The sequence below is a fragment of the Danio aesculapii genome, chromosome 12 (genome assembly GCF_903798145.1).
Source record: "Danio aesculapii chromosome 12, fDanAes4.1, whole genome shotgun sequence".
NCBI classification, from domain to species: Eukaryota; Metazoa; Chordata; class Actinopteri; order Cypriniformes; family Danionidae; genus Danio; species Danio aesculapii.
The window spans coordinates 32,962,182-32,989,638 of record NC_079446.1 but is presented as its reverse complement, the minus strand read 5'-3'; the positions used below and the strand labels follow the sequence as shown (position 1 = coordinate 32,989,638).

The 27,457-nt window shown below is 32.5% G+C and overlaps 1 protein-coding gene across 1 annotated transcript in view; it reads left to right on the top strand.

The window, feature by feature from the left end:
• Positions 1-27,457, top strand: part of vti1a (vesicle transport through interaction with t-SNAREs 1A) — a 251,266-nt gene that overhangs the window by 6,515 nt on the left and 217,294 nt on the right. The window contains exons 2-3 of the mRNA XM_056470051.1: positions 595-653; positions 1,183-1,293. Of these exons, the coding sequence (XP_056326026.1) occupies positions 595-653; positions 1,183-1,293 (170 nt within the window). The remainder of the gene's footprint in view (positions 1-594; positions 654-1,182; positions 1,294-27,457) is intronic.

The following is a 27,457-nucleotide window of genomic DNA, read 5'->3' as shown; positions in this document are numbered from 1 at the left end:
TTTAGTTGTTTTTTGTTTTTGTTATCCATATATTTTTTGGGTGACAAAGTAGAATACATTTATTGAATACAATATTTCATCATTCATAATCTTTGTGTTCCTAACAAAACTCCACAACTCCTTTTCTAGTGTTTGTAGGTTTGTTTTAATTGCTTGGAGACATGGATACTATGTATTTCACTTCTGAAAGATCATAAATATGGTAATGTAGATACAAAAATCCGAAAAGTATTCGGTCATCCTCCACCCTTTGACCAAACTCATACCAGTGGCTAAAAACCAACACAACCTTATTGTAGTGATTGTGAGTGGGTGGCAGAACGGCAGAGTTTTGGCGGAGCTGACATCTCTCTCGTCTTTTGAGTTGCCAAGAGGCGTCTCTGCGCTCCTTCACCAACTAACAAAGGCGTTTACACGTGGAAAAATAAGACACATCAAATATGGATCTTTGTGCGTGGAGAATGTGTAAATATATCTTCAAATGCAGCCTTGTTTTTATTTGCTCCCTTGTTGTTGCGGGGGAGTCGGGCTGTTGTCATGAAGCACAGCTCCTCCATCCACTGATCAATATGTTTTCCTCTTTTTCTCTTTCAGAGGAGAAGACACAGCTGGTTCTAAATGTCGACAAACAGCTTGAAGAAGTCAGAGAGTTGGTACGTCTTTGATCAGTAATTTCCACTCACTCGTTTTCTAAATAATGAATTGGAAAAAAAAAAATCCCCCCCTGCATAAACAACACCTGCAATGTCGCCGGTGACATGAGACACTCTTCATCTGGCTGAAGGCTGCTCGGTGCTAACGGTGTGATCACATCCACATAATGCGCTTTTAAGTGACACCGCGCGACACATTTCACGCCATTATTGGGGGAAGGCACCGTGGCAGGTGCCGAAAGGAAGGATGTGTGTCGCATGTAAATTGTCCCATCATGTCATGTTGATTGGACAGTGTAAATCAGCGGGGCCCTTTTGTGCACGCCGGTTTGCTCACATGTGACACGGACACATGTCGCAGTTGTCAGAGCTCAACCGCGCCAGAGGTTTTAATGAAGCGCCACATCCTAACTTGACTTGATTTACCGGCTGCCTGAATCAATGCCTTTGCTTCTGCTTGACAGTAAACTAGCTAGACGTTTTAATTGTCGACTAGTTTGTTTACGCTCAATATAATTGCTGTTTCTAGATGGAGCAGATGGACCTGGAGGTTCGAGAGATCCCTATTCAGAGCCGAGCTATGTACAACAGCCGTCTGAAGAGCTACAAGCAAGAGATGGAAAAACTTGAGAAAGATTTTGTGAGTGTTAAAAACGTCCTTAGACGCAACAAAACATTGCGCGCTTTTGCGTGAATACTTTGACTTCTTTATGTAAACACCCCGCACACACAACAAACAAACATGTGCTGTGAAGCTTAGTTCTTCAACTTTAAAACCACCGAAGGTCATTGATATTTCCACTGTGGTTAATTCAGAGTTTTTTTTTTTTCTTTACAACTACCACTTGGGCCAAGGAGAGTGGGCATGTTTTTTTTTTTCCTCCAGATGTCCTTGTTTAGTTATTCATAACTCTACCTGCCCATGAAAAATCCACCCCACACACATCAAACCTTAATGAGACGCTTTGCCTCTGAAGCCAAATTTTTCCTTTGCTTGTTTTACATCACCATGTTTGTCTTTCTTACTCCTCCACTAATGCAGTCCTATTGAAATACATGTCTGTTGGCTTTCTCTGAGGTGGTCACATTTTTGTGATACGGTTAGGAGAGGATAAACTGGACACACTAAACAAACTTTGATTCTTTAATGTTTGGAATATGAGGCGCTGGCCTTGCCTTTGTGTCTAGCAAGAGTCTGAGACAAGGTTAATATTCTGCATCACCTCTTTCTGTCTTGTGTGGCTGTGAAAATACCTAAATATTTGTATACACTTTAAAAATACATTGATATTTTACACCGACACAAACAAACACTCACAAAGACCAGCTCACACATAAGTGTGTGTGTATTTTAATTTGTTATTATATGTGAATATTATATACATAAAAAAACAAATACACATGCATATGTATTTAATCATTTTATAGAAATATAAAGTATATAAGGAGTATTTGACGACGAGTCATTTTGAAACATTAGAAAATAATTCACATCGAATGTGCATCTCAAATTGCGTTCTTATGCACTATTCTGAACCATCTTGTAGTATACATAGTTTAAGTAGTGCATTCTCACAGATAATTGTAAGAAGATTAAGAGCACTTTAAATACCCGGATAATGCTCTTTTTCAAACAATAAAAAGAAGTGTAGACTGCTGAACACTTCATGTATTAAACATTTAAAAAGAATGCTGTGAGTAAGTAATTAAACAAATAAAATTCTCCTACGTAAGTGATTATGACACCCCCCCCCGATGGTGAATGTGGTTATATTCATGAGTCATAATAGGTACTATTTGGTAATTTGGTTATTTATTTCACTAATTTGGCAGACATTGACTGGGAAACTGTTTGAACTTTCATTTAGTGAAAAACTTTGTTCCATTTCGAATTAAACGAAACTCCTACACTACACGGTATAAGTGCATAGTGTATAGAGTGTCATTTGGGACACAAATCTAGAGAAAAACAATTCACTCATCTAGAGCCATTTGTTTTGATTTTTGATCGTTGTAAGCTATGAAACACAGAAATCATTCAGAGTACTGATATGAAACTGTAATGCGGTCAAGGCTTCTGTGGAACCATTTTAGCTGTGTGGTTTCCTGAACAGTACACATTGTACACCTTAGAATGTTCATCAGCCAATCAGAATCAAGAATTCATAAGCCCTGTTGTACAATTATATGTAATATAGTATATAATAATAAAAAAAAATCACAAACATAATATACATGCGTGCATTTATAATGACTTATAAAATATGTGTACATACATCATATAGGAAGAAAACAATATAAAGGGACTGTAATGCCTTAAAGCAAGCCTACTCAGCAGGTGTCCCATGGACTTCATTCTGCCCGTCTGGATTAGTTTTGTGACCTGCGTCAACATGAAGATGAATGTTTTCATAGTTTGTGCCTTTAGTGCTATTCACCTATCGTATCTAAAAATGAGGCGCGACAATTCCTTCACCGATTTCAATGCTCTCAAGAGTTTCTGCTCTTGGGGCGTCTGTCGTCGCTAAGAAACCATTTTCGGACAGTGTGTGTAGGCTACACTCATGTAGCTTTTTAAAGATGCAGCATTTCGTCTTTACTCTTTGTATTGTGTAAATGTCAGATAGCCCTCTTAGCAGCATGAAAAAACAACAACATTAAAATTGTAAAGCAAATCAAATAACAATGAGCGGAACTGTCTTATGTCAGAAAGTTCTTGGAGTTTGCTCTTGAAAGCTCCACAGTGAATCTCTTACTAACCTTGTATGTAATTGTATGTTTTTTTTCTTTTGGTTGTGATGATAGGATTTGTCTCTGTAGAATTAACTTGCTGAGTTGAATTGACTGATTGAATAACAACCGGCTAAAAGTTAATGTATTATTAGGCTATTACCTTGTAGTGGTAGTAGTAGTTTAATAATAATAGTGAGTATATTAAATGTCAATAACAGCAACAACTTTTGTATTAACCTGAGTAAAATGCACCATATAAAGAAACATAATGTATCAATTTGTCTAATAATGCATGATTGAATAATAAAATATAATATTAGCCTATATTTAATGGTGCTAAAGATATCTGCTCAGAATTTAGTACTCTGAGTATAAATGCATTTTTATACACATTTTTCTGCCACATTTTTTGTTATTGTCATGTCCAGTGTTGTTTTTTTAGTTTTTTTTTTTAGATAGAATAAGGACAAGCCACTTGGAAATAAACAGACTTTTAAAACCAGTAAAGCTGCTGAAAATATCTTTAAGTCTTTGCAAATTGTAATTTGTGGCCTTTGGTATTTTATGTAAAATCCATTTAAATGATCTTTTCTTGGCCTCTAACCAAGTACTCTTGTCATAAACGGATAGTCACCCAAAAATAAAAATTCTGGCATTATTTACCCATCCTTTACTTGTTCCAAAGCTGTTTGAGTTTTTTTCTTCTGTTAAACACAATACATATAACAGATTTATTAGCCCCCCTTTTTTTATATTTCCCAAATGGTGTTTAATTCAATTCAATTCTTCTTTATTTGCATAGCACTTTTACAATGTTGATTTTGTCAAAGCAGCTTCACATAAAAGGTCACAGTAAATTGGAACAGTGTAGTTCAGTTTGTAGTGTTTAAGTTCAGTTCAGTTCAGCTCAGTTCAGTGTGGTTTAAAAATCACTACTGAGAGTCCAAACACTCAAGAGGAAATACAACGATGCGTAGCTCTACCGATCCCAAACCATACAAGCTAGAGGCGACAGCGGAGAGGGAAAAAAAAACTTAATGAATTGACGAAAGTTTAGAAAAAAACCTTGAGAGAAACCAGACTCAGTTGGGCATGACCATTAACAGAGCAAGGAAATTTTCACAGTATGTCTAATAATATTTTTTTCTGCTGGAGAAAGTCTTATTTGTTTTATTTCGGCTAGAATAAAAGCAGTTTTTAGTTTTTAAAAAAACATTTTAAGGTCAAAATGATTTGCCCCTTTTAGGCTATATATTTTTTTTCGATAGTGTACAGAACAAGCCATCCGTATACAATAACTTGCCTAATTAACCTAACCTGCCTAGTTAACCTAATTAACTTAGTTAAGCCTTTAAATGTCACTTTAAGCTGTATAGAAGTGTCTTGAAAAATATCTAGTAAAATATTATTTACTGTCATCATAACAAAGATAAAATAAATCAGTTATTAGAAATGAGTTATTAAAACTAATATGTTCAGAAATTTGTTGAAAAAATATTTTCTTCGTTAAACAAAAATTGGGGAAAAGTATAAACAGGGGGGCTAATAATTCAGAGGGGTTAATAATTCTGATTTCAACTGTATATATGTAGCCATTGATAATATTTATTTTCCTACAATAGAAGTCAGCGTTAACAGGTTTTCAGCATTCTTCAAAATATCTTCTTTAGTGTTCAACAGAAGAAAGAAATCCAAATAGGTTTGGAACCACTTTAGGGTGAGTAAATAACCCCTTTGAAGCGGTTTAATACCAGTGTGATTATAATACCAGACTAGAGTGTGTGTAATATACATGTATATGAAACAAAATGTTTTATTTCTGCTCTTTTTGCTAGAAAATAACTACTGCAGTGGAGACTAATAATTTCTTTTTTTTACGTATCACATTGGTGTCAAACAGTTTTAAAGCATCTCTCTGTAGCCTTGTTCTCCACTCAGTTCAGTTCTTCCACCATATGAAGTCTCAGCACGCAGCAAATTCTCTTCATCTGAAGTCTCCGCTTTCAAACCCAGCACCTGCACCAAACTCAAGGTGCTCTTGATATCAATTACCAGATGGCTACGGCATCCACAACCATCCAAACGGCTGACATAAATGAGGAGATTTTTTTGAACGGATCTTTTGCCAGTGATCTGATGTTGTGCCGCTGTGCTGATAGCTCAGATCACAGTGGAGATCTCTCGTCTCCGAGGGGCCTCACGTTCCTCACCATGGGCATTTAATTGGCCGATGATTAATCTTTAGCTTCTCCTGCTTGACTGTTGCCGTGCTTAATTATCATGCAATTAACACCCGCTGGGAAAGGTTTTGGTGCAGCGTTCGTGGTTGCATTCCTTTGCCTTTCACCTCATTTTTTTTTTTTTTTTAGAAATATTTCAGTGGAAACTAATCATGGATATGCAAGATGTTTATTGCAGTTAACATATTAAGCTGTTGCTTAGCATTTTTAAACTCTGTTTAATAGATCAAACAAGTTTTTGATGATTTTAAGAGCATGGTTAATTCATTAGACTTGGTAGCCTTATTTTAGCATCATTGATATGCTATTATAGTTTTTTTTTATATTTCAAAGTTGATTGGAGTTTTATATTTACATTTTGCTTTCCCATTTAAAGAGTTACTGATTTTTGCCATTAGTTTTTGTAGTTTTTGAGTGTAATTTTTTACACTTATTTACACCAGTGAAATTTATTCATTCATTCATTCATATTCCTTCGGCTTAGTCCCTTTGTGCATGAGAGGTTGCCACAGCGAAATGAACCGCCAACTTATGCAGCATATGTTTTATACAGCAGATGCCCTTCCAGCTGCAACCCGGGTACTGGAAAACACACATACACTCTCACATTCACACACATAGGCTACGACTACTTTAGTTTATTCATTTCACTTGTACTGCATTTGGACTTTGGTGGAAACCGGACCACCTGGAGAAAACCCACGCGAACACGGGGCGAGAACATGCAAACTCTGCTTGGAAATGCCAACTGACCAGCCGGGACTCGAATTAGCGACTTTCCTGCTGTGAGTGCTAACTACTGAGCCACCGTGTCGCCAGTGAAATTAATTTCATTTTTTAATGATAATCACTCTGCTTGTTAGCAACAACAACGAAATTAAGAATGTCACATAAATGAAAACAATCAGTCTCATTTATCCCTTTAAGTAAATTTGAAAATGAAAAAAATGAAAAAAAAATATAAATAATTTTTATTTGTATCAACTGAAATTGTCAAGAAATTGTCAAGTAATTATACACTGTAAAAGTCATGAGAACAAATTATTTTATTGTACTTTCATTTATTTTAATAAGTTAATCAGGTCTAATTGATTTTTTGTCAGTTTGACTGAAGTAAGTTGAGAACTAGAAAACTAGAACTAGAAAATATTAATTATTAGTATAGTTATACAAAATATAAATTATTAGAATAGTAATTAATTTATAAATAACTAAAAGAAAATGAGTAATGATTTAAGCAATATTTAATTATAGTGTACTTAACTGAAACTGAAATATTTTTATAGTGTATAACAAACTTAAACCTAAAATACTGGTTTTACCTAAATACTACAAACTACCAGAAAAAAAGATCTCATAGAGTCAATCTAGGGCCTTGTATACTTGCAAAAAAATAAAATAAATAAATAAAGTACTGAGCAAAAAAAAAAACATCTAAATAAGCAAATGACAAAAAAAACTATTTTTTTTTTACTTTTCCCTTTCCCTTTTTTTAATTTTGTTTGCAAAATTTACTTTTATTTTTCAAAAATTGTTTGATTTTTGATTTTTTGCCTAGTACTTTATTTTTTTGTTTGCCAAACTTCTTTTGATTTGCAAGTATATGTGGCCCTAGATTGACTCCATAAGGTCTGCTTAAACAAATAAAACAACAGCAACATTGTTTCCTTTTTCTAAAAACAGATGTTTAGCATTCCCCCCTTTTGAATAAGATTGTAATTCTCCTGATTGAAAGGCATTTCTCCCCCCTTGCCTCTTTGAGTTTATGAACATTTGAAGAACAGATCTCCCTGAAGCCTGCGGTGTTCGCAAACCCCAGAAACTTGTCCTAAAGCCCGGAGATTCAGCTGGCTCCTCAGAAGTGCCAAATGCTTTAGCGTGGATGGCTTATCCTCTCTGCCACGTAACGTGAGCAACACACGCACACTTCTAAGAGGTGTCAGGCAGAGGGCCATCGCTGCTTTTTGGGCGGGAAAAAAAAGCAGAGGCTTTGTTGTGCTTCCACTGGAAATCAAGGCCTTGTCCTGGCCTTCCCCTCCTCTGGCCTCCCTGGAGCTTCTCTCTCTTTAGCCGCTCACCCGCAGTTTGAAGTCTTCGCTCCATCATCCCACTCGCCAGACTAAGCCTCCTGTTCGGCGGCAGACGGGGACCGGCCGACCTCCTCACCCTGCCATTTTTTCAAGAGAAAGTAGGCAGATATCAGAAGGATGTCCCGAAGGTTTGCTCGCTTCATGATGGCTTCATTTTGATAATGGGGGCGCAGGGTCTTAAAGCTGAGACGCCCTGCCGAGGCCTTATATTAGCAAAAAAAAGACACATGCACATGCTCACAAAGCGAAATGAAACAAAAGCAAAGGCAAAAGTCAGTCAGGGGCAGTAAAAGCCAAACGTGAACGTCAATGCCTCTCGGCGGCGCGTTTGATTGGTTAAAAGAAGAGAAGTAATGAAGCCAATTGGGGAAAAATAAAGCTGTTGATAACAAAGGGAAAAAGATTGTTTTTGATGTATTAATGTTCAGTAATATGTCAGTCTGCTCTGTTTCTTGTGTATAATTTAGCAGGATCCACACTTATGTTATGGATCGGTTAATTGATTTAAATGTGTTTCAACTGATAATTGTCAGGGGAGTTATAGTTAACTAAAAACATTAGTTTCTTTAAATAAAATTAAATAAACTTTAAAATAAATGTTTATTTAATGACCAATAGCTGTTGAAAAGATGGAAAAAGTTTTTTATATGTGAGCCAGTATGGAAGCCAAAACCTGCATAAATTAAATACATAATTAATAGTGTGGGCAGATTAATAATTAGATAAATTTACAAGGATGTTGGGGTAATAATATTTTTTACAAGAATTTATAGATTTATTTACTTATTTATTTGAATATTTATTTATTGTTTTATTCATGCAGGAATTTATGGATTTATTTGCATATTTTTAAAGTTTTTTATTGTTTTATCTATGCGGGATTTTGTGGATTTATTTATTTGCATATTTATTTATTATTTTATTTATGCTGGAATTAATAAATTTGTTTACTTATATATTTGCATATTTATTAATTGTTATATTTATGCAGGAATTTATGCATTATTTGCATATTTATGTATTTATTGTTTAATTATGCGGAAATTTATGGATTGATTTACTAATTTATCTATTGTTTTATTTATACAGTAATTTATGGATTTATTTATTTATTTATTTGAACATAGCCTCCTCTTGTTACTAAGATTGATTTACTGATTTTATTTAGAAAGTTGAATAAACCAATAAATGTCAGGGTAATTACTGTTAACTAAAAACATAAATTTTTTTTTAACTAAATGTATGTATGTATGTATGTTGTATGTATGTATGTGTATATATATATATATATATATATATATATAATATATATATATATATATATATATATATATATATATATATATATAATATATATGTATGTGTATATATATATATATATATATATATATATATATATATATATATATATGTATGTGTATATATATATATATATATTATATATATATATATATATATATATATATATATATATATATATATATATATATATGTATATGTGTATGTATTTTGTCATTATTATAATATTTTTTTTTTTTAACTAGCTGATAAGGAAACATGTCTAATTTATTTATTTCAACTCATTTTAGTCTTTACTAAAATAACTAAAACTATAAAACTACAATAGAAACTAAGCCAAAAAAAATCATTTAATAATCACTAATCATTTCCCCTAGTTTTATATGTAATAAAGGAATATAATGAATAAAGAAATCAGACGGTGACCCAGCCATTTTCCAGAAGAAGTGTAGAATATATCAAAGGGATGTCCCGAAGGTTTACTCTCTTTATGATGGCTTCATTTTGATAATGGGGGCGCAGGGTCTTAAAGCAGAGGCGTCCTGCTGAGGACTTATATCTGCAAAAAAAAAAAAGATATAAAAAGAAGCACATGCTCACAAAGCAAAATGATACAAAAGCAAAATTAAAAGTCAAGCTGGAGCAATAAAAGGTAAATGTTAAAGTCAATGTTCTTGGTGGCACTTTTGATTGGTCAAAAAAGAGAAGTAATAGAGGTGCAATTTTATTTAATTTTATTCGTTTAATTCGAACAGCGTAATCTACTCTTAAAAACAATTATTCAAACACAAATGCATTTTCGTCTTAATCAAAACATCTTCATATGGAAACTCAAAAATAACAATTGAATCAAAATGGTGTGGGATGAACACAACAGAGCCAACAAATTTTTTATGTGTGTTAATATGTCAGTTTTTACTTATATGGTCTTGCAGGATCCACATTTATAAATTTTATTTATTTGTATAGTTTTATTAACCGATTCTGCCAGGTTAAAGTTAGCACAATTTTTTTTAAAGATTTAAAATATGTTACAGGTTGGCGCCAGTAGCCTAGTGGTTAGTGCGTCGGCACATAGCACCAAGGTGCTCATGGCGACCGGAGTTCGATTCCCGGCTCGAGGTCCTTTACCGATCCTTCCTTATCTCTGCTCCCCACACTTTTCTGTCTGTAAAATCTCCACTGTCCCATCCCAATAAAAGTGAAAACCCCTAAATATAATTATATATATAAAAAAAGAAATGTTTAACAAAATATGTACAATTAAAATGATATAAACCTCCACTAAAATCTTAAATTATTTAATGGATAATAAAACTTACTAAGGAAATCTTTCTCATTTTTGAATCGTTTTTACAAAAATGATTAAAACCACAATAGAAATTAAAACACACATATGAATAAGAGAAAACTAAAAATGTCTAAGTCTTGAGCTAATTTTCAAACATTAAGAAAAAAATTATTTGTTAATACGATCTTGTGTTTTTGTACTTCAGAATTTCATGTTTAATTGTCTGTGTTAGTGTTACTTTATACTTGTTGAAATTTACTAGCAATTAGAATATAGACAGTGCAATCTAAATAATAATTACTAAATATCTGTGACAGTTTTATTTATTCAGTTAAGGTAAGAATGGGATTAAAGTGTTAATATAAACTTCAAACAACCACTTGATACAAAATAAACACTGATATGTGTTGATTATTTCTTATAAATATTGAAAAATGTATTTCATGGCCACTTCATTCCTCCTAGTTGTATATATTAGATAAATGAATAAATTAAATTACTATTGACTCTTATAATAATTGTTTAGAAAGTTTTATTTATTTTAACAGAAAAACAGTTGTCTTTTTTTGAGACGATCAGCATCATCAGACTCAATCCCTCAATTCCCAGACACATTTCCTTCTATGAACAACAGATGGCGACATTGTTCAAGCTATTATGAAAAAGTCATCACTCGTCTCCGCTTTTAAACAATTGTTAATCAAAGCCATTTTCTCAGATATAAGCAGACCATCCGCTTCTTTTAGACGCACTTCCTCTGAGATGAATCACGATGAATATCCTTGTTGATGGCGGCTTTTGTTTGGAGGTAGATCTTGTATGAAGAGCGTTCAGGGTCTGGGTGAATGTTTGAGCGCAGGTTTCTTACACCTTTCCACAGTCAAACACTGCAGTTCAAGTGTTCTGCTGGGGTTTTAATCTTTATCAACTGTGTGCTTTTAATTGACTGACATCTGAGACGGCTAGACTTTTAGCAGCTGGCATCATATTTGCATGCTCATTTATGATTAACAGTGATTAAAACAAAATGGAAGGACAAAAACAAAACAAAAACAACTCTGCAAATAAAGTAATAAGCTTAAGTAAAATGTTAATATATGTTTTAATCTGTTAAATACAGACAAAACATTTCTTATATAAAAATATTTATTTATTTAAAATGTTATTTACGTAAAATGTTTGTTTGTTTATTTATTTATTTCAATTGTTTTTTTTTCTTTAGAATGTGTCGGAATTTAAATGAATGCCATTTGTGGAGAATCTCAACAGAAAAATTGTTGTATAATTTGTGAAAATGTTAGAAAAGAAAAAAAAGAAACTATAAAATTATAATATTCATGTTAGTAAATAGCGTAGTTGCATTTACAAAAAATGCTTAAATGGAAATGCAAACGGAAATGCAATTTAAATAATGCAATTAAAAATAATGCAATTAATAATAATGCAATTAAAAATGATTCAAACTATTAGAATATTGAAATGTTTAACTACATATAGTCTAAATGATTTTTTTCAATGTAGTTTTATAATCTATGTTTTCACAGAATAAATTTGAATCTTTATAATAAAGAAAATAATATGTACATTCTCTTACAAGACAATGTGCTAAATTAAAAATGCCATGTATGTTTTTTAAAGGGTTTTAGTAGAGACATTAGAGACCTGTTTGACAATATAACATTTTAAAGCACACTTCTCTAATCATAATTGTGATTGTGGCTTGAATAATTGCATTTTTGAAGCTGTCAGTATTCAATATTAAAGAACCCCCAAAAATACTATTAAGTCACTCGAGTAACGGATTTTCGCCATTGAATCAATTTGAAGATTTGTCAGGTTCCAATCAATTTATCAGATTTAAAACAATTAAATGATTTATGTTTGGTTGAAGAAATGCCCAGATGCCCTAAACAAAAATACAAGCAACATTAAGGTCAATACATTAAAAACTAGTGCATTAACGTATCGGAGCGTTTTCCATATGGCCAGATGTTTACTTTATATATATATATATATATATATATATATATATATATATATATATTATATATTAATGCTTTAAGCAGTTTCTCAGAGGCAAGAGATCTCAATAGTTTGCTGGTAATTTTATAAGGTGAAAGGATTAGATTGACCAATAGCATAAAAACATGTATGACCATGAACAAAATCCAATTTATTCAAAGCATTTGTACTAAAATGTGTATTGCTAAAGAGTTAATGCAACATGACCTAGCTTCCCAATTGTAAATTGCCACTAGTTGGTAAAAGTGATGCACTAAAGACTGATTTTTGGTGCTTGTTCAAACTACTTATTTAAAATGAGCTGAAACATCATAGACTTAAAAATATGTTTGCTGCTTAGTCAAACTACTTATTTAAAATAAGCTGATTCAACAATCCTTAAGTTTTTTTTTTGGGTGGTTGGGGGGTGGGGGGGTTCAACTTAATTGTTTTATGTTAAATCTACCTAAATTTGCAGAAACAATTAAGTTAACTTAATCGAATTGTGTGGAGATAACGTGAAAGGATTGTGTGGAACCCAGCATTTTTCATTGTAATTCAAGAGTTTTTTGGTGAGATAACTTAATTATTTTATGTTCAATCAATTTAAATTTGTAAAGAAACAATTAAGTTAATTGAATTGATTTCTGTTTAAACATCGTGAAAGACTTGGGTGTAACCCAGCTTTTTTTTTTTTTTTTTGCAGTGTATTTGGAAAAAAAATGCTCTAAAAAGAGTACAAACGGATGTCTTTGAATGATTTTTCAACATAGTTAAAGCCTTAAGTAAAAGCAATTTGTCAGCAGCTAAATTACGAAAATACCGGTCAAGGTCCAGGTCGCAGATTCTTGCAGAACTTTTGCAGAACAGGGAGTTTGTTAAATCCCTTTAGGGTTTGTCAGATAAGCAAACCCAACACAGGTTGTCAATCTTCTTGATGAAATCCACTGACTTCAAAAACTTTGCCGCACTTCTTCTCCAAGTTAACTTTTAATCGCGGAGCTCTTCTCATCTGTTGCAGCCTTTCGTGCGCTATATCAACTTTTACACACACATGCTTTTTCCAAAAAGCCTTTCAAAATCAAAACCCAAAACTTGTTTCTTGGAGTTCTTGTTATACAAACCAAGTCATCTGTTACACAAAGAGACGCACGACAGACATACTTGACCTGGATGTTCGACACTTTTAATCGCCTTAAATTAGAGCCCGATCTGCACCCTTGCTGGAAACTCTTGATTGTTTCATGCATAAGAAGGTAATGCAGATTAGACTTTGAGTTTTAGCAGTGATGCCCAAGTCCAATCGCACTCCCTGATTACAAACCTTCTGTGTTTATTATGGAAATCTCACGGATTGATGGGATTCCCTTTCTGAGATGGTGGCGATTTAAGAGGGGACTAAATTGATCTTTTGAACACGCGTCTTTTATTATGGAGTTGTTTTGCGGATTGGTCGGTGCTGTGAGATGGGATTGTGTGGCTTTGCAGAGATCAGCGCTGTGGCGCGTGCTCTAATCGCAGTGATGGGACGATGATGAGGTGAAGGACTGTGTCACTCCAAGGAGAAATCAAGCCTCCATTGCTGGAAATGAAGAGCCCGTGTGCTTAATAAGAAGTGGAGGGATGCTTTTTTTCTTTCTCAGACTAGATAACAAGAACCAAAGTCTGTTCAAAAGCCTACTTTTATAACATAATATTTAATGATTTTTGAAGCACTGTTCTTTAAATATATATATATAAAACAAAACACTTTTTTGGTCAACATATACTACATAAAAATAAATACTTAAAATAAAGATACTTAAATTGTATATAAAATGAATGCTTTTTTTTGCTGTACAATGTTATATGTACGTATTTATTATTACAGTAATATTTGTAGTAATAGGTTAAGATTTTTTTTTCAAAATTTACAGACAAAGAAGAAAAAGGAAGATTAAAATTAATAAGTCATTAACTTATAACTTTAAATGATAGGTTAATTATAATAATATAATAATATAAGTTAATATAGTATAACTTTCATTTAAAATAAGAACGATAAGAAGAATAAGAAGTTAAGTTAATAATAATATAATAATTTAAAGAAAAAATAATAATTAACAATATATTAAGTTAATAAATTAATAATTAAAATTAATAATAAATAACAGTAATGTATAATATAACAAGTTGATAACAATAATAAGTTAATATATATAAAACATTAACTTAAATAATAAGTTATTATTATTAATATTATTAATAATAATATAATAGGTTAATATAATATAACATTATAATATAATAAGTTAATAAGATAAGAAAAATAAGAAGTTAATAAGTCAATATTATTATAATTAAAGTAAAATAATAGCATTAACTTACATATATTAAGTGTAGTACATTAATAATATAAGTTACTAATAATATAAAAACAGTAATGTATATAAGTTGATAACAATAATATTATAATAAGTTAATATAATATAAAACATTACCTTATAATTGTATACGTTATTATTATTATAATAATAAAATAGGTTAATATAATATAAAATTAACTTATAATACAAAAAGTTAATAACAAAAAGAATAAGAAGTTAATAAGTCAATCTTAATATAATAATTGGAAATAAAATAGTAACATTAACTTACAATATATTAAGTTATTAAATAAATAATATGATAAGTTAATAATAATATAATAACTGCAATGTATAGTATAATTATAATAAGTTGATAACAATAATATTATAAGTTAAAATATAAAACATTTACTTATAATTATATAAGTTATTATTATTAATAATGCTAAAATAATAAGTTGAAATTACTAACATAAGTTAATATAATAACATTATCTTATAATTGCTCATTTATTTTAAAGTTTTTTTATGAAAGAATTGTGATAGAATTTAGCTGCAAGTCTTCATAAATGTGTGAACATATTTTATATGAATGTTTAGTGATAAATGTGCTGTTTCAGGAGGTGTATTAGTTATGTCATTTAATTTTAACCATATTTTCACTTATGAAACTTAAAATTATCAAAAATAAACAGCATTTTTACAAATATTGGATGATTTTTAAAGTTCAAATTATTTTGATAACTACAAAAAACTTACTATTTTAGTTCCTTGATTGCATTCTGGATATACAATCGAATTTGAATAATTTTAATATTAAGTTTAGTATATAAAATGACTATTCATTACTAAATAGCATATTAAAACAATTAAAAATGATTTGATGTGGAAAATGTAACATTTGTGGGCATACTGTAATTCCTTAGATGATCATTGTGCTGGTGTTTTGTTTATGTTAACTGAGTTAATGTATAATCTACTTTTGTCGTGTTAGCCGTGACACAGATCAGGTAGAGCTGAACAATTCAGGACAAACAATTCCTTGTGTGTGTGTGCTTGTCTCTCTCTCTCCGTCTCTCTCTCTCTCTCTCTCTGTGTGTGTGTGTGTGTGTATGTGTTTGAGAGTGTCTGGATAATCAGACACAGCGGATCTGTCTCCTCTCTCGGCCTGTTCCTATCGCTCCTGTAAAGTGAAAGTGACATGTGACACCCCCGGAAAATGAACTGACATGAGGGACGAAAAAGGGTGACAAAAAATTTTTGATTTGCCAGACCAGCTTAAGTATGAAAAATCATGAAGTATTTATGAAATGTATTATGAATCATTGGCTTTGTTTTTTTCCTCTCTCTTTTAAAATGAACGCCCCAAAGAGAGAGAGAGAGAGAGAGAGAGAAACTTTGACGTCTCAGACTCCATAGACATCAACTGGTCCTCCCCCTAATGGAGCCATATTTTACAGTGCAAATCAAATCTGTAAATTCATTCATTAATTTTCGGCTTAGTCCTTTTATTAATCCGGGTCGCCACAGCGGAATGAACCGCCAATTTATCCAGCACATGTTCTACGCAGCAGACGCTCTTCCAGCTGCAACCCATCTCTGGGAAACATCCATACATACTCATACACTACGGACAATTTAGCTCACCCAGTTCACCTGTACCACATGTCTTTGGACTGTGGGGGAAACCAGAGCACCCAGGAAACCCACGCGAATGCAGGGAGAACATGCAAACTCCACACAGAAACGCCAACTGACCTAGCCAAGGCTCGAACCAGCAACCTTCTTGCTGTGAGGCGACAGCACTACCTACTGCGCCACTGCGTCGCAAATCTGTAAATTATTTGCTACGTTTTTTCTTTCTCTCCATAATGAGGACAGGAGCTCTTGTGGTTTTTCAGGGAGTATTTTGGCTGAATTTATGGTGGTTGGAATGGTGGTGAAAAAAAACTGTTTTTGTCGTTAAGTAATTAGTCATTTTTGTAAATGTAAAGCACTTTTAAACAGACTTTGCGTAAGCAACAATTATAATTTTAGTCTGATCTTTTTTCCTTGATTTTTAGTGCTTAATTAATTAATAAATAAAACAATAAATCAAATAATTTTGATGTGCACATTTAAAAACATTTCTACAATGCAGGGTGTTTTTAAAAGGACATTTTCTTATTTATTTACACTTTTATTTGAAATAATTTGTAATGTATTAATATTATTATTATGGTGTTACTAATTATAGTGTTCAATTTATTATTTTATAATACTTATTTAAAATATAATATCTAGAATTTTACATTTACATTTTTTATATTTATTTGAATGACACTTTATTTCTGTGTGTTGGTGTATTGTGGTAATGAATCGTTCTATTTGGGCTCCATTGTCATAAATATTTTAACAGAGCATATTTTATATAGGCATATGTTGATAAACGGTTTCAAGTTTACCACGGTTTAAAGAAGTCAAGGTTTTAAAACTGCAAAAAGTTTTTTTTATGTGTTTTCCGGTCACACTTTATTTGATTCAGTTAAATTTAAGCTACATTGCATCTACATGCCAACTAATTTAGAAATGGCCCATGTCTTTGTTAAAGAAGCTATAGTTTCGGGATGGTCGTGGTGTCAGATGTCCAGTATCACATGAGTCTGAGGACGCAGGATTTGGGTGATATGGGTCTTGGATGTCATGTTGTTTTTCTTGGATTTATTATTATCATATTGAAATTAAGGGTTTTACATTTTTTAATGTGTTTTTTTTATACCAAAAAGCAGAGAAGAATATTTTTGAGAAGGATACAAAAAGAAGTCTCTGTGTTGTTGACATAATTACTGTATGATTGTAAGCATTGTGATTAATTGGTTTATTGTTTCCAGTAATCTGCGTGAGGAATTAGACTATGACAATGACAGTTTATTTAATATACAGTGAGAAAAACCAAGTAAAAACAAATGACAAACATTACATTACATAATACACAAGTTGAGTAGACCTAAAATTTGTGTATAGTTGGTCAGGAGTCGTTAACTTTTTTTATTCTCATAATTTTTTATTCTGAATATGCTTTTAAAAATTAAAAAGCATTTTAATAATGGTGAGAAACATTCCTGAGCACCAAATCAGCATGCTAGAATGACTTCTGAAGGACAGTGTGACTTTGTAGACCGCAGTAAGGATACTGAAATTTCAGTTTGGTCTTCCAGAAATAGGTTACATTCAAAAATATTTTAGCATAGAAAACCGTTATTTTGACGCATAATACTGTTTCTCAATATTAGTCACTACTACAATTTTTTCTGTAGAGAGGATTTAAAAAACAAAAGAAAATCCTTGATAGTATCTCTGTGTTGTTGACATAATTACTGTATGATTGTAAGCATTGTGGTTGATTGGTTTATTGTTTCCAATAATCTGCGCAGAATTAGACTATGACAATGACAGTTTTTTAATATAGCTTAATTTAAAACAACCCAAGTTGTAACTAAAAGCCACAAACAACAAGAGGAAGTCATTGACAAAACCAAGTTTAAAAAAGACAAACATAACATGTCATAATACACGAGTTGAGGGTATAATAAAAATAAAGCAAGTTTTGATAGACCTAAAATTTGTGTAAACTTGGTCAGGAGTTGTTAACTTTTTCAGGCAGAGTCTATCTTTTTAAAACTCTTTTCAGTTTTAATATTGACAAACATTCCGTGACCACCAAATCAGCATGCTATTAGTGACTTTACATTTTTTTTCTTACCAAATAAATGCAACCTTGATAAAATATTAATAATATATAATGTGTTTTAACTTAGTTCATATTTTGGTTTAATTCCTTTCACATTTTCTGTAGTCTAAACTTAGTCTGGTAATCAAACAATTATTGTTAGGGTCCCTGTAGTAACTCCATGGAGCCTCTAGAGGTCGTGGACCCCTGATGTTTTTCCCCTGTATTTGGATAACAGATGCTGTTTGTACTGCAAAATTTATAGTAGATGTATGTATTCATGACTATAGGCAGTTTATGTCAAATATTTCTGCACTAATAACAGACAGTTTCATTTCACATTTCTACACTTTAGCAAGTTGTAAGTCATTGTCTGCATCTGTAAACCTACTGCCAAAACTCCTGTTATTGTGTTGTGCTTTTAAAGCTAAATCAGACAAACGTGTTTCCATGAGAACAGTGTTATTATGAGATGTGTAATAATAGTAATTCATACAAAAATACATTTATATAGCGCTTTTCCGGACACTCAAAGCGTTTACACATTGAGGGAATCTCCTCATTCACCACTATGACTTCGGATAAGTCAGAGCTCATTATTTGAAAATATCATCAACCTTGTGTATATTTAGACTTTCATCATTTTTTTTGTCTTTTATAACCAGAAAAAACTTTCAACACGATAGGCCGACGCAAAACTTCAATATTTTCCTCAGTACTTTTACTATATATTCTGCTAATTTGGTTATTTTTTACATTTGTTTTATTAAAACACAGCCTTTTATTTTCCAGGCTAGTCGGAAAAGGAACAGAACCAGTGCTAACTGTTTTCTTTGTCCCCTTTTGATTTTTTTGCTTTGGTCTGCAAACATTGAAAATGAAAGATTATTTGAAAATTAAGTACTAAATGGTATTAAATTATAAAATCTTATTTAGAGAAATAAAAAAAAAATACAGTAAAAGCAAAAACAATTGTAAATAAGTAACATTTATATATATTTAACTAAAATTTATAAATAAAAATAAATGTAATAAAATAAAAAATAAAAACACCTAAAATATTTTAAATAAATTATATATTTTATTTATCAAAATAAAACAATTTTACTTTTATATATTTGCACAGTACATAAATAGTACAGAATATTCAGAAGATTGAAGTCAGTACAGTTTTTATAAATTAAATGAGCAGTTTTCTGTCTTTTGTGATTCATATTTTTTCCCCCTTTATTTCTGCTTTTGAGTTGCATTATGGGACCTTGATCTTTCTTCCAACAACTTTTAACCTTGAAAAGTTTGAAAAGTTTTTTTTTAACATTTATAATAGTTTAAAGTGATAGATTGTCTGGGTTTGTTATGAACTGCCAGTACATTTTGTGTTATTTTACAGACTTATTTCTCTATATATTATTTAATATTTTAATATTTCTTATTATTCGACAGTGCAAAGATCAAGGTCCCGTAATGCAATTCACACTGTAAATAAATGGAAAACACTCGTGAATCACAAAATACGGAAACTGTTTAAAAATTAACAGATTTTTTTACAGTGTATTACTAAGCTGGGTTGGTAAAAAGTAGTATTTTTTTGAAATGCTGCTGCTTGTCTTATTAGTTAATATTTCTTATAGCCACTTTTTGCTATAATCATATAAATGTTACTTCTATACATTTATTTTGCAAAACAGATTTAAAGAGAGCTCAACACTGTCTTTGAAATCCTCTGAGACAAACCTTATGGCCAAGAGAGATGCCAGTGTTTGCTTGAGTTTATTGTCTATAGTATTTCTGTGATTGTTGGCCTCTCTGACCCTTTTTATTATTTTTTTGAGCTGTTCAGGGAAGCAAGAGTGTGTTGTGGTAAGATATCTTCTATCCTCTGGAAATACTCCTCAGGATGCTTTTGATATTGAACTTTTTGTTTTGCTCATGTTGTGAACTCTTAAGAACACAGTTCAGTTTCAGTTCAAAATTCAAAACATAAATACAATTAATTCAAGATCTCGTTCTGACTCTGCTGCCTTGAAACGAAAAGTCAGTGCATGAAAGGTCACTTTAATACAGTCGACTGACTTTTAATAATATAAATGATTGCTTTCAGTCAATAATAAACCTCAGCGCTCTGGTCTCATAATAATAACCTGATGCAACTGCTCTACGCTTCCATTGTATGTTAACAAAAGGTGAGAAGGATTAATCACTTATTCACAATCACACAGCAGCATGTGTCCTCAGTTCGGTAAGCGCTGTCAAACAATTGCGAAACACGATTGGCTTTTCGTAGCATTATTTAAACACATTGAAAAGAATGAGAATGCAGAGAATTGTCGAAGCTTAAATTGCTTCTTCAGAGGCTGGCAGAAACAAACAGCGTGTCATCAGTCCAACCCACCAACGCCTGCTAAATATATTTAAATAAATCCACCCAATAGAACAAAGCCAGAAGCAAAGCGGGCTCATTAATGATGGCCAAGCCTTTCCTTACCCTTCGTCTCTTGAATTCCAATCTCAATTGTACCCCTAAAAAGCGCTTTTCCTCTTTCCTAGGTACGCAGATTTGTTTGCGACCAACAATGGCGTCAACAAAGCGGCTTACGTTGTTGTTTGGCTAACACGTTGGCATTGTACAGTGTCACATGTGTAGAAACATTGATAAAGACCAATGGACAGATGTAATGCCCTTGGTGATTTATTTATTTATTTATTTTTTCCGTTCATTCACTTGAGAACCTCCAAGATGTTTTGTTGTTGAACAGCGCAAAACTTGAAATTTGAAAATAATGCAAGGCCTCGCTCCATTAAACATAAATGCACTTTTTTTAGGTAGATTTGCACAAAGAGAATGAGCTGTCAATCATGCACAATGAAAAATTGAGCAGAAGATGCAAAAGATGCGTCCACGAGTCGAACTTTTTTCTCAGTGCAACGCTTTTGCCCAAAGAGCAGCTGACCTTGTGGTTCTGGCCCAAGCACCTGCAATAGTGAGATGTATATTTTCAAGCTGCCCTATGCAGGGGTGAATGCAGGCCCCAGTGTTTGCTCACCTTGTAGAGAATCGCCCCTGGCTGTTTACAGTGTGTGGGCTGTGAGGTTGCACACGGATTTTAAAAATGGATTGATGACCACCAAAAGACATTGGAAAGCCAAAGGGCAAAACAGAAGTTCACTTTAGTTTTCCAGCCTTATTGACAGCTTCCCGGTTTTGATACGGCTTGATGTTTTTCTTCATGATTAGTGTGAACGCTTGACATGGTTTGATGTGCTTCAGTGGTCTTGTTTGATCAGGAGATGTAGTGATGTTGTTTTCACAAGGTTATTATTATGGTGCGCTTCTATCATTGCAAATATCGGATTGTAAATGGATAGTTCTGGTCCTTTTATGCTAACCGGTCAAGACTGGTTTTAAGAAGGACTAAATATACTTTGATGTTTTGAGTGTTAAATTATAAAGTATTCTACTTGCAGATGCATGTCAATTATGAATGTATTGCATGTAATAAAAATCTTACATTTTGATGTCGGTACATTATATTGTTTAAGCATGATATCGCAATGTGCACATCTGAAAATGGATCTGGAGGGTTAATTATGATTATAGTTAACCAGGAGAAATTATTTAGGACACGTGAGAATTGTTAGTGCAGAGTTTAACCAAAAATTTGTTTTTCATTTACACGTGATTTTAAAGCCCGATAAAGCGTTCAAGCACAAGAAATTTTACCATTTGGAACTTAAATAAAAAATAATTTTCAATTATTTATACAGTAAAGACTTTGCAGTGTTATTTTACATTTGATAATTCAAATTCTGCACCTAAATAATATTTGATTCCCTCCAAAACCATAAAACACTGTTTATTTCACTGTTATCTTTGGTTGTATTTGGTTGATTTTTCACTTTCCTACAGAATCAGTCCATCCATTGATCTAAATGAATAAATTATTTCTAAATAGCAAATTGTTTATATATTGCAATATTTATCAATGAAAACAAAATATCTCAATGTTAGGTTTTTCCAATATCGTGCAGCCCTACTTTTAATAGTGATGAACCTTATTTGTTATTGGTTGGTATTTAGAATATAACATAGTTTTTTAAAAGTCTCACAATTGCTTCATTTATGATCATTAATACAATTTTACATTTTAATTAATTTTAATTGCTTTCATGATGGCAAAAATGATGTTTTTTTCAGCAACTTTTACTTTAGTCTTTGTTCTTATTCTTATTTATTTAAGAAATGTTTTAGCATTATCAACGTGTGCTGCTTAATGCTTTTTTGGATTCAGGATCCTTTGATTTATTAGAAGTTTGATCTTTTGTTAGATTATAAATATTTAAAATTGAAAATTGAATTAGATTGGAATCAACTTTATTGTCATTACACATGTGCACATGTACAAGGCACTGAAATGCAGTTTAGATCTAACTAGGAGTGCAATAGGAGCAAGTGCAGGTTTAGGTGTAAGTTATAAAGTGCAGTTATAAAAAAACTATGGGTAATATTTAGAGATGAAAGTACTATGAACATTATATACAGGTTATATTAACTATGAACAGGAGTTTACAATAGATGAATATATGTACAGGTTGCTATTAATAATCAGAAGTATTAAGATACATATGAACATATATACAGTAGATATTTCAATTCAAGATGAATTAGGACAATGAAGTGAAATGAATATGTACAATTTTAATTGCATCCCAAATTCCTGTTATTGAATTTTTTGGTGTATAAATTATTAAAAAAATTTTTATGTTTATTTCTATTATTTAAACTATTATAAACAAATTTTTAAAAGAATTTATTTTGTATATTATTGTGTATATTAATATTGTGTATATTATTGAGTGTTTAACTTATTTATTGTGTTTTTTTATTGCTATACAGTATTATTTGCAATGACCCAAACCTTTTTATTTTAAAATGGTTTTTTAATGCTGAATGTTATATATTATTTAGTTGTTTTTTGTTTTTGTTATCCATATATTTTTTGGGTGACAAAGTAGAATACATTTATTGAATACAATATTTCATCATTCATAATCTTTGTGTTCCTAACAAAACTCCACAACTCCTTTTCTAGTGTTTGTAGGTTTGTTTTAATTGCTTGGAGACATGGATACTATGTATTTCACTCTGAAAGATCATAAATATGGTAATGTAGATACAAAAATCCGAAAAGTATTCGGTCATCCTCCACCCTTTGACCAAACTCATACCAGTGGCTAAAAACCAACACAACCTTATTGTAGTGATTGTGAGTGGGTGAGCAGAACGGCAGAGTTTGGCGGAGCTGACATCTCTCTCGTCTTTTGAGTTGCCAAGAGGCGTCTCTGCGCTCCTTCACCAACTAACAAAGGCGTTTACACGTGGAAAAATAAGACACATCAATATGGATCTTTGTGCGTGGAGAATGTTGTAAATATATCTTCAAATGCAGCCTTGTTTTTATTTGCTCCCTTGTTGTTGCGGGGGAGTCGGGCTGTTGTCATGAAGCACAGCTCCTCCATCCACTGATCAATATGTTTTCCTCTTTTTCTCTTTCAGAGGAGAAGACACAGCTGGTTCTAAATGTCGACAAACAGCTTGAAGAAGTCAGAGAGTTGGTACGTCTTTGATCAGTAATTTCCACTCACTCGTTTTCTAAATAATGAATTTGGAAAAAAAAAAAATCCCCCCCTGCATAAACAACACCTGCAATGTCGCCGGTGACATGAGACACTCTTCATCTGGCTGAAGGCTGCTCGGTGCTAACGGTGTGATCACATCCACATAATGCGCTTTTAAGTGACACCGCGCGACACATTTCACGCCATTATTGGGGGAAGGCACCGTGGCAGGTGCCGAAAGGAAGGATGTGTGTCGCATGTAAATTGTCCCATCATGTCATGTTGATTGGACAGTGTAAATCAGCGGGGCCCTTTTGTGCACGCCGGTTTGCTCACATGTGACACGGACACATGTCGCAGTTGTCAGAGCTCAACCGCGCCAGAGGTTTTAATGAAGCGCCACATCCTAACTTGACTTGATTTACCGGCTGCCTGAATCAATGCCTTTGCTTCTGCTTGACAGTAAACTAGCTAGACGTTTTAATTGTCGACTAGTTTGTTTACGCTCAATATAATTGCTGTTTCTAGATGGAGCAGATGGACCTGGAGGTTCGAGAGATCCCTATTCAGAGCCGAGCTATGTACAACAGCCGTCTGAAGAGCTACAAGCAAGAGATGGAAAAACTTGAGAAAGATTTTGTGAGTGTTAAAAACGTCCTTAGACGCAACAAAACATTGCGCGCTTTGCGTGAATACTTTGACTTCTTTATGTAAACACCCGCACACACAAACAAACAAACATGTGCTGTGAAGCTTAGTTCTTCAACTTTAAAACCACCGAAGGTCATTGATATTTCCACTGTGGTTAATTCAGAGTTTTTTTTTTTTCTTTACAACTACCACTTGGGCCAAGGAGAGTGGGCATGTTTTTTTTTTTCCTCCAGATGTCCTTGTTTAGTTATTCATAACTCTACCTGCCCATGAAAAATCCACCCCACACACATCAAACCTTAATGAGACGCTTTGCCTCTGAAGCCAAATTTTTCCTTTGCTTGTTTTACATCACCATGTTTGTCTTTCTTACTCCTCCACTAATGCAGTCCTATTGAAATACATGTCTGTTGGCTTTCTCTGAGGTGGTCACATTTTTGTGATACGGTTAGGAGAGGATAAACTGGACACACTAAACAAACTTTGATTCTTTAATGTTTGGAATATGAGGCGCTGGCCTTGCCTTTGTGTCTAGCAAGAGTCTGAGACAAGGTTAATATTCTGCATCACCTCTTTCTGTCTTGTGTGGCTGTGAAAATACCTAAATATTTGTATACACTTTAAAATACATTGATATTTTACAACCGACACAAACAAACACTCACAAAGACCAGCTCACACATAAGTGTGTGTGTATTTTAATTTGTTATTATATGTGAATATTATATACATAAAAAAACAAATACACATGCATATGTATTTAATCATTTTATAGAAATATAAAGTATATAAGGAGTATTTGACGACGAGTCATTTTGAAACATTAGAAAATAATTCACATCGAATGTGCATCTCAAATTGCGTTCTTATGCACTATTCTGAACCATCTTGTAGTATACATAGTTTAAGTAGTGCATTCTCACAGATAATTGTAAGAAGATTAAGAGCACTTTAAATACCCGGATAATGCTCTTTTTCAAACAATAAAAAGAAGTGTAGACTGCTGAACACTTCATGTATTAAACATTTAAAAAGAATGCTGTGAGTAAGTAATTAAACAAATAAAATTCTCCTACGTAAGTGATTATGACACCCCCCCCCGATGGTGAATGTGGTTATATTCATGAGTCATAATAGGTACTATTTGGTAATTTGGTTATTTATTTCACTAATTTGGCAGACATTGACTGGGAAACTGTTTGAACTTTCATTTAGTGAAAAACTTTGTTCCATTTCGAATTAAACGAAACTCCTACACTACACGGTATAAGTGCATAGTGTATAGAGTGTCATTTGGGACACAAATCTAGAGAAAACAATTCACTCATCTAGAGCCATTTGTTTTGATTTTTGATCGTTGTAAGCTATGAAACACAGAAATCATTCAGAGTACTGATATGAAACTGTAATGCGGTCAAGGCTTCTGTGGAACCATTTTAGCTGTGTGGTTTCCTGAAAGTACACATTGTACACCTTAGAATGTTCATCAGCCAATCAGAATCAAGAATTCATAAGCCCTGTTGTACAATTATATGTAATATAGTATATAATAATAAAAAAAAAATCACAAACATAATATACATGCGTGCATTTATAATGACTTATAAAATATGTGTACATACATCATATAGGAAGAAAACAATATAAAGGGACTGTAATGCCTTAAAGCAAGCCTACTCAGCAGGTGTCCCATGGACTTCATTCTGCCCGTCTGGATTAGTTTTGTGACCTGCGTCAACATGAAGATGAATGTTTTCATAGTTTGTGCCTTTAGTGCTATTCACCTATCGTATCTAAAAAATGAGGCGCGACAATTCCTTCACCGATTTCAATGCTCTCAAGAGTTTCTGCTCTTGGGGCGTCTGTCGTCGCTAAGAAACCATTTTCGGACAGTGTGTGTAGGCTACACTCATGTAGCTTTTTAAAGATGCAGCATTTCGTCTTTACTCTTTGTATTGTGTAAATGTCAGATAGCCCTCTTAGCAGCATGAAAAAACAACAACATTAAAATTGTAAAGCAAATCAAATAACAATGAGCGGAACTGTCTTTATGTCAGAAAGTTCTTGGAGTTTGCTCTTGAAAGCTCCACAGTGAATCTCTTACTAACCTTGTATGTAATTGTATGTTTTTTTTCTTTTGGTTGTGATGATAGGATTTGTCTCTGTAGAATTAACTTGCTGAGTTGAATTGACTGATTGAATAACAACCGGCTAAAAGTTAATGTATTATTAGGCTATTACCTTGTAGTGGTAGTAGTAGTTTAATAATAATAGTGAGTATATTAAATGTCAATAACAGCAACAACTTTGTATTAACCTGAGTAAAATGCACCATATAAAGAAACATAATGTATCAATTTGTCTAATAATGCATGATTGAATAATAAAATATAATATTAGCCTATATTTAATGGTGCTAAAGATATCTGCTCAGAATTTAGTACTCTGAGTATAAATGCATTTTTATACACATTTTTCTGCCACATTTTTTGTTATTGTCATGTCCAGTGTTGTTTTTTTAGTTTTTTTTTTTAGATAGAATAAGGACAAGCCACTTGGAAATAAACAGACTTTTAAAACCAGTAAAGCTGCTGAAAATATCTTTAAGTCTTTGCAAATTGTAATTTGTGGCCTTTGGTATTTATGTAAAATCCATTTAAATGATCTTTTCTTGGCCTCTAACCAAGTACTCTTGTCATAAACGGATAGTTCACCCAAAAATAAAAATTCTGGCATTATTTACCCATCCTTTACTTGTTCCAAAGCTGTTTGAGTTTTTTTCTTCTGTTAAACACAATACATATAACAGATTTATTAGCCCCCCTT